At 41.1% G+C, this 14825-nt stretch overlaps 1 protein-coding gene across 1 annotated transcript in view; it reads right to left on the minus strand.

Moving 5' to 3' along the window:
* sfswap (splicing factor SWAP) overlaps positions 1-14825 on the minus strand; it is an 82931-nt gene that overhangs the window by 9180 nt on the left and 58926 nt on the right. The window contains exons 15-18 of the mRNA XM_054744881.2: positions 13300-13652; positions 11242-11346; positions 10806-10937; positions 10177-10249 (exon numbers count right to left, since the gene is read on the minus strand). Of these exons, the coding sequence (XP_054600856.2) occupies positions 10177-10249; positions 10806-10937; positions 11242-11346; positions 13300-13652 (663 nt within the window). The remainder of the gene's footprint in view (positions 1-10176; positions 10250-10805; positions 10938-11241; positions 11347-13299; positions 13653-14825) is intronic.

The raw sequence follows: 14825 nt of genomic DNA on the forward strand, positions 1-14825 counted from the left end.
TCTTGACAGCAACGTGGAAGACGATCTCCGACCCCCCCGCTCCCACCCGCGGAAAGAGGCCTTGTCGATCACCCAGCGAACAATAGAGGGACATCTTTTCAAAGTTTGGAAATGATATTTTCTTACCATATTATTAGGTTCACACATTCCATAGAGTTAATCAATAGGGCACTTGAACCGTTTCACTCCACAACATCATTGTCAGCCTGCATTAAATGGCCAAAATGACAGCCGTCAAATTGACTGTTACTGGGAATTCCAGTGAAGTTAGAATTCTAGGAGTTCTAGTGCTAAGAGGATGCATGCTGTCAAAAATACAAGGCTGGTGTTTTTCCACTATAGAACCCATTTTCATTTTAAGTTTCCCAAAACAGACCATGTACACTCAACAAAAATATAAACGCAACACCTTTTTTTCTGCTCCAACTTTTCACGAGATGGACTTAAAGAGCAAGTCACCCCCAAATCACATTTTTTTTTGCTGATAAACTATATAAAGGAGTGTCTAATCGTGCTACAGACACGTGTAGTCAATAATTTGGCAGTTCAGTGCATCTTGGTTAAAATTCAAATATTCTGCCTAAAACTGTCAGTGTTGCGCTGTCGTCAGGGAAAAATTCTGCACTGTATTTGAATTTAAATCTGCCACTGCTATTGGCTAAGAGGTATGCTATGATGTCATCTGGTACATTATGATGTCACAATGCCATTGTGAGCCTGTGTGTGTATTTGTTAGTGGCTCCGCCCTCTCGGTCTGCCAAGCAACAGCATTTGTTGCATTTTTCAAACATGAAGTGGGAGTGATGTAAGTTTCTTGTAGGGGTTGACTTGCTCTTTAAAGATCTAAAATTCATTCCAGATACACAATATTACCATTTCTCTCAAACATTGTTCACAAATCAGTCTAAATGTGTGATAGTGAGCACCTGTGCTTTGCTGAGATATTCCATCCCACCTCACAGGTGTGCCACATCAAGATGCTGATCTGACATCATGAGTAGTGCACAGGTGTACCTTATACTGCCCACAATAAAAGGCCACCCTGGCATGTGCAGTTTTTTGCTTTATTGGGGGTCTGGGGACTCAGAACCGGTCAGTATCTGGTGTGACCACCAATTGCTTCATGCAGTGCAACACATCTTCTTTGCATAGAGTTTATCAGATTGTCAATTGTGGCCTGTGTAATGTTGGTCCACTCCTCTTCAATGGCTGTGCGAAGTTGTTGGATAATAGTGGGAACTGGTACACGCTGTCGTATACGCCGGTCAAGCACATCCCAAACATGCTCAACAGGTGACATGTCCGGTGAGTATGCTGGCCATGCAAGAACTGGGACATTTTCAGCTTCCAAGAATTGCGTACAGATCCTTGCAACATGGGGCCGTGCATTATCTTGCTGAAACATGAGGTGATGTTCATGGGTGTACGGCACAACAATGGCCCTCAGGATCTCATCACGGTATCTCTGTGCATTCAAAATGCCATCAATAAAAGGCTCCTGTGTCCTTCGTCCATAACAGATGCCTGCCCATACCATAACCCCACCACCACCATGGGCCACTGGATCCACAACATTGACATCAGCAAAGCGCTCACCCACACAACGCCACACACGCTATCTGCCATCTGCCCTGAACAATGTAAACCGAGATTCATCCGTGAAGAGAACACCTCTCCAACGTGCCAGATGCCATCGAATGTGAGCATTTGCCCACTCAAGTCTGCTAAGGCGACGAGATGGAGTCAGGTCAAGACCCCGATGAGGACGACGAGCATGCAGTTGAGCTTCCCTGAGACGGTTTCTGACAGTTTGTACAGAAATTGTTTGGTTATGCAAACCAATTGTTTCAGCAGCTGTCTGAGCGGCTGGTCTCAGACAATCTTGGAGGTGAACCTGCTGGATGTGGAGGTCCTGGGCTGGTGTACACGTGGTCTGCGGTTGTGAGGCCGGTTGGATGTACTGCCATATTCTCTGAAACGCCTTTGGAGACGGCTTATGGTGGAGAAATGAACATTCAATGCATGAGCAACAGATCTGGTTGACATTCCTGCTGTCAGCATGCCAACTGCACGCTCCCTCAAAGCTTGTGGCATCTGTGGCATTTTGCTGTGAGACAAACGGCACATTCCAGGGTGGCCTTTTATTGTGGGCAGTATAAGGCACACCTGTGCACTACTCAAGATGTCGGATCAGCATCTTGATGTGGCACACCTGTGAGGAGGGATGGATTATCTCAGCAAAGCAGAAGTGCTCAATATCACACATTTAGACTGATTTGTGAAAAATGTTTGAGGGAAATGGTAATATTGTGTATCTGGAATGAATTTTACATCTTTAAGTCCATCTCATGAAAAATCGGAGCAGAAACAAAGGTGTTGCGTTTATATTTTTGTTGAGTGTACATAATGAATAAATGAAATAGGTACATAAAATAATCACAACACCCTGTTCCTGCATCGTTAACACTGGTCTAGACCAGTGATTTTCCTGTGTTCAAATTTGCGTGGTGCTGCCTCCAGCTATTTTTGTGCCACCCCAGCCTGATTTCACTCTGCCCCCAGCTATATGGATGTTATTTTAACTGCAGTTGCAGCATTGCACCACTTTAGAGGCGCTGTATCAGCAGCGGAGCAGGGAAAAGTGGTAAAACCGCTGCAGAAAAAGAAGATCAAATATTGCTTTTCTCACTAGTTGGTAGCCTGGCAAGCAAACTTTGCAAAGCAAGAATTTGGTCTAGTTCACTAGGTTAGCTAGTTGGTACATATCTATGGTTGGTGCTATTGTAGGCTGACTATACATCCTCTTTCTTTTCACCCTCTGTCCGGGGCGTTCGGGGAGGGGGTTTCCTACATTGATCAAAATGTCCAGTTTTTCATCCAGGAGCAGGGATCGAATTATGGGGGGCTAGACATATATCAGGCAAAGATCCAGTTTCTACCTATATTACAATATTTATGGACTCTCAGCGTAGCGGGATTCTGTTGAACGGAGAGGACGCAGAGTGCTGATTGTTGGTGCGCCCGCTGCGTCCAGCGCACGATACACTCTCAAGGTGGCGTAACAAAACATTATTATTAACACATGATCGTTCAGATCTGTTTAAATCCTCTGGTATTCTGTCTTTTAATCGTTCCTGACGCGCTCGCTCATCGTGTGCTGCATTGATTTCACCTCACAGACGCAACATCAAAACGCACACTCCACTTTGCGGTCAGGAGATCCCTTTGATCTGCTTAGTTGAAAAGTAACTGATGAGGTGAAAAAGTAAGAATCCAGGCAGAAGTTTTTCTGGAGAGTTTAGAGGAGATGCAGGAAGATGAGAGACAGACAGGACCGGAAAATAGTCAAATAGAAACAAGAAAACAAAGCTTGAAATGTAGATATATCTCCACTAAACGTTTTTACCTGTATAAAGTAATAAGTTATACACATGTTATATTTATACATCTGATACAATTCAGATCACCTTCAAAACTCAGTCACACACCCAGGGCTGTTTCAAGGCATTTTGGGGGCCAAGGCTAAACGGAACACCCCCTAACCCACACATAATAGACATGCCACCATTACATTGTTAGCAGCAGAGATTAAATGTTATTACCATTTCCAATACAAATGCATGTTAATGAAATGCATTATATTTTACTGGATATATTTGTGGTATTTTGACTAAGATGAGTGTTATTAATGCAAACCTAAAATGTTACTGAAATGTAGGTCAAATATTTAAAAATATTTGTAACTATAAATATCAGATGGGAAAAAGGGAACTAAACACCAATCTAATGAATATTATTGAGCCTTTTATAATATTTTGCCTTTAAAAAGGTGAGGCAGTTGAATGGAAAGAGTATGTATGTGCTGGCGCATGGTCAGGATGGTACCACCTCTGCCTCAAATTGAGCCACGATTATGGGATGTAGATCCATCCCATAATCTAGATTTGTAACCTGAAAACAGACTTTCCAGAGAAAAGTTCTCCATAACTGCAGCCTTTGGTTCGACATGTCTTTTACCACATGGGTTAAAAGTAAATGTACAAAATGTGTGCTTTGTGTTTTGAAATCCAAACTCCGAGATAGTGAGCAAGTCTAAAGGATCACCAATTAGCTATCAAACAAGCAGAGGAGAATGAGAGAACAAAAGCTGGAGGAACAAAGACAAACAAGCAGAAAATGAAAGATGCGACGAGGCAAATATAGCACCCTCTGGAAGGCTGAGGCCATTATACAGATGAGGATATGCTGAATTATTCAATATGTGTTTGTAAAACATCACAGATGGGAGTAGAAGTAGTTAGTGGTTTCAAATCAGAGAATGTTGCAGCAACACGTTTTTAAGAACAAGCTGATGTTGCTGTGATTGGATGAAGGCGGGAGTTAAGGCTGGGAGAGATAATGAGGAGTGAGGTAGTTTATTTTGTACTTCTTTTGATGAGAGACATTAAGGCAGCAGATGTGGGATGTCTTATATGGTATGCAAAGACCAGAGGCTTAGTCAGGGATACATTTCGTCACACACAGACACACACGCACAAACACACACACATGAGACAGAACAAGTACTGGGTTTATGCAGCATTAGTGGTCACAAAATAGCTGCAGCATCCTCTTCATTCACATTGTTGACCTTCATTACATCGAGTCTCAAAGTCTCTTGGCTTGTGGCCCGCCGCCGTCGCCTCTGTGCACTCGTAACACTTGTTTTTATAGGCAGAACTGGTTTTGTAGCGTGTTTGGTATTATCTTATTTTGTAGCTAAATATTTGCAGCACAAATCTATAATCTCAACACTTGGTTAAATTTGTGTAACTATAAAAGTACAGATGTATTAAAACTACTGCATCACATTATGTATATTAAAATCTGTTTTACTATTTATGAGGTAGCTTTCATTTCCAGATTAATCTTTTTTTATTTTATTTAAATTAGGAAAAAAAATAACATGATTTAATTTCTTTGAAATAAATCAGCATCTGAAATCAGGGTTGGCCTTTGAAAACAGAATATCCACTAAAACCAAAATGTAGTACTAAAACCAGAGCTGGGTGATTTCATATCAGTCCATAATGATACATAACAAAATATTGTTCTCTGATACTTTTAAGTGAGACTTGAAGATATCAGAAAGTTATTTATGATTTAAGACACAAAGGTGAACATGCCATCAAGCATATAACTGTTTTGGAAAAATAAAAGAGGTTTATTTAAAACTAAAGCCATCAAGCATTAAAGAACAGCACAAAAATGGAAAAACTCTTGTTAAAATTTCATATCCTGCTGCTCCAGCGGGTGGAACTGGTTCAGGAGCTTAAACACATTTGTGGTTTAGCTGACTTTGTCAGAACCTACGCTCAACTCGTCAGGTGCAGCTACTTTGTTTTTGTCGGACATTAAATAACCAAAAATATCCACAAGACTAAGCTTTTTGACCCCTTGTGGTTAAAGATGTTGTTCGCGGCACCCTCTGCATTTTATTTTCCTTTCAGGGTGTTTGTTTTTCTACTTATACCAGCGACATCCTATCTGTTACATGCAGTAAAGGGCTAAAGCTGCACAAACATTAGCTGTTAGCATGTACAGTTGCTACCATGCTGTGTGGCTCTATTCTAGCCACTGATTGGTCCAAAGCAGAGCACCACAAAGTTAGCCTGACAAGCCATCCTAAATTGTTGAATGTATAGTCTGGCCACAACCCTCAGACATATCTCTGTCATGGGGAGATATTTACGGGTATCTTTGGACAATGAACAAAGTGACAAATTCACCCATACCAATCTCAATCAATGGGGCAGTCCGCCATACACCGTCAACAAGATGCAAATACCTACTTTTTCTAAATAAAGGACATAAATACCTCCATTTGTTCTTGACTCAACGAAAAGCCAAAGTATAAATAGTCCAAAGTTGATGCCAAAGCCATTTCAAATGTTACCATCTTTGTTTTTCCGCTCTGTCGCAGCAATGTCCCACCCACCAAATGGACAGAGCGCTGTGATTAGCATTGCACAAAACTGGTCTGGCCTGCTGAGGCTCCAATGGAGCGTGGCCAGACCGACCAGCAGAGCAATATCCTTTCGCCTTCTGCTCCGTTCTATCTAGATTTCTAGGCTATGACTAGCTGTTCATCTGTTCTTTGTACTAATGGCGCTTATTGACAAAACGGTCTCCTCAGTTTTTCCCTGATCAGATAGACATTCACTCATTTTTCAGGGATGCTTCTGAAAACACTGTACTATCAGCCATAACCTGTACAGTAAAAGTTTAAAGAGGGTGTAGCAGCTGGGATGTGCTGCACTGTAACAATTTATTGACAAGGTTTGGTTCAGGACATATGTGAGAAAAAAGTGTGTGCTGCTCAGAAACACCCCTCCTTGTTCGACACGGACAGAAACCTCCACATGGGTACTTTAAGTGTACGACATAGAAGTCCATCATTCCACTATAAAGCACAATATTGTCAAAAATATATGAGGTGTGAATCTTCACTTGTCTCCCGATTCGATTACGATTATTGGGTCAACGATTCAATTCGATTCGATATCTCGATGATCACGATTATTTCTTATTGATTTATTTCTTATAGATTTGTTTTCATCGATTATTAGAAGATGTCAGATAATTGCATTTTATCATTTTATTTATTTATTTTTAACAAAAACGTAATTGACACAGCCTGCCATCCCTCAAAAGCTCCCCATTCACAACAAAACATTTTAAACATTTAAGATTTAACAAAGTAAAACAATGTGTTTCCTTGTTCAACAGCCACACCTCAGGCTGAGAAATACATGCTTGGCAAAAACTCACAAAATCTGAAAAAATACTGAAAACCTACAGGACACATAAATGAGTGAATGAATAAATGACCCGCACTTGTATAGAGCTCCGGACCCCACGTGACTCTCAGTTGGTAGACGCGAACAAACACGGATCGTAAACATGGACATGAACGGGATCGGCTTGGATTTTACTTCGTCTGAGTTTACTTCACACTTTAAAACCAAAGAAATCGTTTTATATAGTCAGAAATTAAATAGACTAAACATCTCCGACCCTTACCGTGCCCCGCCAGAAGCTGTCGGAGCGGACTTCTTACCGGACCTGGCCGGGGAACCCCTTGGGATTTCCCCAGAGGAGCTGGCCCAAGTGGCTAAAGAGAGGGAAGTCTGGGCCTCTCGACTTAGGCTACTGCCCCCGTAACCTGACTCCGGATAAGCGGATGAAAATGGATGGATGGACAAATAAAAGATTTACATGTAAGTAGTTTAAATAGAGTGCTGTGCTGTTTGAATGTATAAACTGAACGCCAAGAGAAATCACTAGTCTGATTTTTTCCCGTGAATAAAATAAATATGTCAGGCAGGAGCATCTCAGGATCTGTCTGAGATCTGTCTCGGTGAGACAGATAATAGCAATCCAAAGTGCTTTTTATGTGTGATCTGACAATTGATCAACCATTGCTTAAAATGAAACACAGCTTAGCCGGTTAATTGCTGTGATCATAAAACACGTAAACGGCAGCACGCAGAACTCACGAGGCAACATTTTATGTGACGTTTACTTGTTGCTGTGAGTAATAAGAGAAAAAGCCACGACAAAAAAAGTTTAGGAAGCCCACTAAGAATCGTAATAAAAGCATTTAAAATAAATACCATATACAGTTGAGGAAACGTTGGTTTAAGTACCTGATATGAAGTGGTCGCTGCATAAGCGAAAACCTTTACTCTCGGGATCCCACAGTTTCATTTTAGCCCGGTCACTAGCGCGTTTTATTACAACGATCCAACGTTTGCGGTGCTCCTGATCTTGGGGAATCCTGTAGATGGCTCATCCCTTATGTCGTCCGTGTCTGTTCTGCATCCTGGAGCACAACAGGAATCTACCATATTTCCCGTTTGAGTTTTCTGACATTAACAAATAGTCCAGCTGCGGGCTTCTGCATGCCAATATGGCGCCGTTTCGATTTGAACTGTTGCATGCCGGGAGAAGTGACGTCAACTCCCGGAGCTCTATAGCGCCTCTCAGAGTAAGGACTCCAAAGCGCTTTACACTACAGTGTACCATTCATCCATTAACACACTGATGGTGAAGAGCTACAATGTGGCCACGGCTGCCCCGGGGCGCACTGACGGAGGCGAGGCTGCCGAGCACGGGCGCCACCAGTCCCTCCGACCGCCACCAGCAGGCAAAGTTACGTGTCTTGCCCAAGGACACAACAGCGGGGTTCTCTGTCCGGAGCCGGGATCGAACCTGCAACCTTCCGATTACTGGACAACCCGCTCAACCTGTTGAGCTACTGCTGCCCCAAGCAGTGAAGCTAGAGACTCTGGGTGTTTCTCAATGCCAAGGAACCTTGCCTTGATGTCTTGCCCCCGCCCCGGTTGCCTAGGAGGTACGTCATCGGGAGCCGCCAAGACGTGTTCCAATGTTCATGTTTTATCGAGGCGTGTGTTCTCTGTTTGTTAGCCGTTTAGCTAGCTGAGCGAGGATACACTGGAGGTGTCTTGTAGCCTAGCCTTGGTCAAAAATCACCCAGAATATACCATGGTTTTTCCAAAAGGGCTGCGGATCAGAAGCCAGCAGCTACTTCGGGGACAATTTTCAAGTTTAAATAAGTCAACTAATTTAAAATGTTTTTTTAGATCCAAAGAAGTTATCTATGGTTGGTTAGTTGCTTAGTAGTTGCTGCTTCGGTGGCTAGCTGGTAGTAACTCACTTATATTTTTAATTTAATAAACATACACAATTTAAAAAGTAAAAGGCTTGTCATGCATTTATATTGAATCTAATACACATAAAATATAACATTATCTCCCGTGTCACGAGAAGTTACATGACCGCCGTGGAAGCCGAGGTCACGTGACGCAAGCCTGTTCCATTTAACCGTTTTCTTTGACCAAGGAAGGACAGTGTCCTTGCAAGCAAGGCGCCAGGCTTCGAAAGACATCGCCTTGCACGGCAAGGTGCCTTGACATTGAGAAACACCTTCTGTGTACAGTACCCAGATAAAGCAGTAGACAAAACATGGATCTATCTGGTATTCATTCTGGACTTTCCCAGAACATCTACCTCTAACAAAGTTAAATGTTTGTGCTAACAATCTTTGTTTTTCTATTGTTCAACAAGAACGTTAGCAGTAGTTCGGGCTAGCATTGTTTTGTGAGCATGACAGAGACCCCCATTTATATATTTGTGATGCTGAAGTGGGTTGGGACATAATGTAAGGTAGAGTGTCTAAGCTCCTTTGACCGCTCCTCATTCCAGTTTGCTGCTTCTAACGACTGAAATGAGCTGCAAAAATCACTAAAGCTCACTACCTACATTCCGTTATCTACCTTCAATAACTCATTGTAATCAATAGTTTCTGATCAATGTGCTTCTGAGTACTTAAAGACTGCTTTAAGTCCGTTTTGACTGCTTGTTAAATATGAGAACACTCATTTGTCTTTATGTCTGTTTTATCTTATTTTTATCTCGTTTGCTTTCATCTTATCTGTTTTTCTTTGGTGTGAAGCTAACTATGTATCTGTTGCTGCTGCCTCTTTGCCAGATCATCATTGTAAATGAGAATGAGTTCTCAATCAACCCATCTGGTTAAATAAAGTTTAAATAAATAAACAATGCATTAAACCAGCTTTTCTCAGAACAAAACGTTTCTCAGCAGCCATTACAACATTACTAATTTGCATAGGAAAACAGGTCTGAGATGGACACATTTTGGTAAGCTACATTAGATACCTTAACATGATTATATTCTACAACAAGGTAAATGTTTTAAATTCAAGTTCACTTCAATTAAAGTCTTTGCTCCACCTAAAAGTGCAACAGAAACATGCATTTCCTTTCTACACTTTACTGTTCCTTCCCTTTCAAACCTTAAAACGGCCTTCTTTTTGTCTCGACTGTACTTGATGCTCCAAAGAGACAAGATATAACACACCAGTGAGTTTCTCAGGCTTAAAAGTAGGCTTGGTGAAGATATGTCGATAAAAGACAAGAAAAATGAACTAATGTAACACTCGCCAAGACAAACGCTATAACAACCGACTGTAAGTGCACAGCACTTTGCATTCTTTTTTTGTATGATGGAAACAAAGACCACTCTGTGCCTTTACTGGGTGGGTTGTTAAGTTTAGCAGAGGACATTTCAAAGATAAAAGCAAAGAACAATACCTGAGTTATTTTGGACTGCACAGAGGACACTATAGAAGAAGACACTGCACTGTCTTTCTCCCGAGAACCACCCCTAAAAAAGTAAAGAGAAGAAAGTCAGGGGCAAAAAAATAAAAAAAATCTATTGTGTTAACAGCAGAGAACATACAATATTCATGATATTTCTGAAATGCTCAAGTTGGACAGGCATCAAGAGCAGTAGGAGGGGGAGGGAAAGGTAGAACAGAAGTAGAGCACAAAGATACAGTATGTGACCCGTAAGAACTAAAATATCCATCTAAAGTCTAAAGCTGCATCAAATACACCAGGCTTATCATCACTAAAAAGGCCCAACCTGCAAGCTCAGGCATCAAGTTGATTAAACACAACAGGTGACAAGAAACTGCAAAGCAGTCTGTGGTAGACGTGTCTTCAGACTTCGGTTCACGTTTATAAAAGCCTGTCTCCTTCAGTCACAGTTATTTGGTGAGTGGCCTTCAAAGGACATTTAAGACATTTGATGACCAAATGGGTGAATATCTCGTGTTGTTTTGATAATAGAGTCATCTTTAAGACCTGTTTCTGCCTCAGTGAGGAGACATCAGCTAACCTGTGGAAATTTCCTTTTATATGTTTAGGTGATGAGGTACCTAGAGCGGCCCAGGCTGGATGCAGGACTCGCAGACGGAGACAAAACTCTGGGCGAGGAATATGGGGAGACAGAAGAGCCTGCGGTCTGCACGAGTCTGGACAACGAGTGCCTCTTGTGCTCAGCAGGAGATCTGAAGGGAAACATTTAACTTGAGATTAGAAAAAGCGAAGGTCACCACACGATGGCAAACTCTTGTGTAAGTAGAATGAGTTTATTTCAGATGTCCTTGGAGGCCATGAAGGTCAATTCAGCTTGATAGAATGATAAAAACATTTAAACAAAAACACTTAGGTCAATTTTGTTGTTGTTTTCAAGAGATGTAGCTGTATTAGCACCTACTTTCAGCTTTCAGTGTTTAAAGAAAGAAAGCTGAACGTCAAGATCTGAGACGCTCTCTCTGAGCGCTCACTGTTAGCACCTGCTTTTAAGTTTACCTGGATCGTTTACGACCCCTGGGCATGCTAGAGCTGCTGCTGGGAAGTCTCTTTTCTGAAGAAGGGCCCCTCCTGTCCCTCCTCCCTGGGGAGCGAGAATGGGATCTAGGCCCGGGGACAAAGGAGGACATTAAGGACAAAGAAAGCATTATGGGTTGGCAAGAAGAAATAAAATAATGGCAAAATATTAATGAAAAGCTAGGAAACTTTTAATGTAAAAACTACTTCGGGGTGTCTAAAAGCTGGATAAATACTGTTTAATAAGAAACTTTGATTTCTTATGAAACTAAATTTAAAGAATACCTCACATGGTTTACTTTAGAGTAGAGGGGCATTCTAGAGGCTCTCCTAAAAACAGCATTAAATATTAACCAATAGTCTAAGAGATGATTTACCCTTTTTGGTTTCTTTCTACAAAGAGCAGAGCTAATTTCATTCTGTCCACTGGCTAGTATGTAGAGCGTGCATGTCATTTACAAACATTAATCAGTGAAGGAAAATGGTCATTTTCCAACAACAAAGGCAGAAAGACGCATTAAAAATGCAACACCAACAAGGAAAAGAGCAAGAATAATACCTACAGAAAAATATACTAAAACACTTCCTGTCCAAGTCAGAAAAGCTACAGAAGTCATAGAAACCCATTTTCTAAATCGCCAAAAAATAATCGTAGTCTTAAGGTAGAAAATAAAAATAACTACTTTTACTGCTGTAGCGGAAATCCACATTTTTATATTCTCAGTTAACTTTATCGGGATCCACACAAGAGGGGAATTTGCACTGGCCTACAAGCATATCAATTCCCAGATACCATTTTCAAACACCTGGTTAAGTCCTACATTTTCTCCCAGGAACGTAAATTTTACCAAGTGACTTGTTTTTTTCCTCCTTAAGCAATCGGAGAAGCCCGACGTTATCACAAACTCTCCTGTTCTTTGTCAACCTGCCAAGACCTGACTCTTTTCCCAAGGTTGGGGTGGTCGTAAAACTTCTCAGAGGTTCTGGAAAGTTCCAAAATGTAATCATTATCAAGACTCCGTTGTTTTATGCTTACCCACAATAAGAAGGTGTTTAGGTTGTTCACCATTAAAATCAAGGTGCAAAGTAGATGTTTTAAACTTTTATTAGTCACAGACCTAAACTGTGTGTTTTGTGTTTTCTTTTATGTTAAGCCTACAGTCCCCGAAAGCGCCACCCCACGGGGACTCCTCAAGCTTACCACAGCCTATGTTTGGTCATCCCTGGCGACGGAGAAAAGGCCTGTGAATCATTTTCATCTGGCTGACTTTTCCTGCTAAGCCCGATTAGTGAATGCAGACTTAAATTTTTATGGCTTGTTTATTTCGATCCACCATTCACGTTTAGCCCTCAAGACCTCCTTTCTTCTCTGCCGCAACGACTCCTAGAACACACACACACGCACACACTCACACACCCCCTTCTGCACCCATACCAATACATAAACAAACACACACTCACCCATTTCACCTAAAAACCCACGTGAACATTTCACTTGTCCCCCTTTAGAAATTATTCCCCATTTTTCTATAATCTTGGTGTCACCGAATTTCCACTGTTATTACATCTCAGCTATTCCCTATCACTGCCACAAAGCTTTGGGTTAACAATTTTGTTAATTCCACGCATGAAACTATAACCTGTGTTTGGTCCTTTTTGTCAATGTAACTGTTTGTAATAAATTCACAAAACTTAAAATCATGTCTTATCATTGTCTAGCGATCTCGAGAATAGCCGGCTCATTCTTACAAGAATTCAGCTTTCAGATTAAAATGTGGTGTTAACTTTGAGACTGATTACATTGAGAAGAAGACAAATATTAAATTCAGTGTCCCAGTTCACACAGACAAAACTGGGTGGTGCCCCGAGTTATTCAATATAAAATCATAAACGACAAAGACAAGCTAATTCCACACCACATTTGATAAATATAGATGCAAATTCATATGTATCGCTACACTACTCTGTGCTTATATAGGAATCAGAAAATATTTGATTTTGGATGTGAATGTGTGGGCAGCTGCATGGACAACGTCTCACCGGGATCTGCGAGATCTTTTGTAGGCACTGGGAAGGGAGTGTCCGCTCCGTGATTTCGATCTAGACCGTGATCTTGACCTTCTCTTGTGTTTTTTCTTCTTCTTCTCTTTTTCCTTCCCCCAGTCTCTGTCTCTCTGTCTGTCCCTCTCTCTGTGCCGGTCTCTGTCTCTGCTCCTGTCTGAGCCTTTAGATGTCTTGTAAGATGCTGAGGAAGATGAGTGAATTGCCGTTTCCCTCTTGCGGTTTGATCCATGGTTTTCCAGAGCAGATCTTTGCTCCTGAAGAAACGCGGGTGGTGGATGATACACGTGAGGAGGTCTAGATTCTACGAGAGCAGAGTAGACTTCCTCCAGCTACAGAAAAGAAAAACACAAAGAAAATATTTCAAAGCCTCATCACCTTTAAATCACTAAACAACACCGTGACCTTTGACTGGAATAAAACTTCCATTCACCTAATTGACATCAGGAATATTGGATGAAGTCCCCAAACTCTGTACATCTGTGAGAAAATCGATATGGAAACACATCTACTTGAAAGATGCATTGGGATGCTGAGTGTGTGTTGGGATTAAAGATTTATATATTCAATACCTCAGTGTGCAGCCTTGTCAATGTTACATACTAATGCACCTCAAGCAGATATGAGAATTTACAAAAAATAACAAACACACACACACACACACACACACACACACACACACACACACACACACACACACACACACACACACACACACACACACACACACACACACACACACACACACACACACACACACACACAAAATAAATAAATAATAAAAAAAAACTCAGTCTCTGATGCGGGAAAAGATTCTGCAATGAAAATAGATTTTTTTTATAGTTCATATGCAGGAAACTTAACCGCAGGCTTTTTCATAAAAATGTTTTGCAATACAGATGCAATGCCACGCCCTTAAGCCTACCATTGACCATGCATACACACACCACCTGAACCAGAACCATCCCACAGTGCAAACTTAAGATTATATTGCAAGATTAAAACACAAACGTGCAAAACTACGAAGGGAATCTTATAAAAACAAGATAAAAACAAAATGAGATCTTAGAGTGAAAGAGAGGAATTAATCATAACATAAAAAATGATCTAATCTTAACCAATTAAGTTTGTATAAATTAACGGGAAAGTTAAATAAAGCAGAAACACACTCCCCAACCTGGGTGGCACCAATATAAAAGACTCAGCTCTTCTAACTTTAACATGAGTCCAGCAGCCTTTGACCAGTAGATCTCAGACTGGGAGGAGGTGTGAGGTGTTCTTGAAGGTCAGACATAAGCCAGACGTAAGACGAGTAAATGTTAAGAGATTAAAACACATCAAATATGTTTTCCATTTCTTGTGCGTATTAAACTCCTTGCAGCAGCATTCTGGGATGCTTGGAGAGAGTGAAGCACATATTTGTTTTAATAAATAAAATAAATGTTTTTGAAAGACTTTTAATATTGGGTAAAATTATTCCCTGGAAGAAACAACTTCAAGATGAC

The sequence above is a fragment of the Nothobranchius furzeri genome, chromosome 6 (genome assembly GCF_043380555.1).
Source record: "Nothobranchius furzeri strain GRZ-AD chromosome 6, NfurGRZ-RIMD1, whole genome shotgun sequence".
Classification (NCBI taxonomy): Eukaryota; Metazoa; Chordata; class Actinopteri; order Cyprinodontiformes; family Nothobranchiidae; genus Nothobranchius; species Nothobranchius furzeri.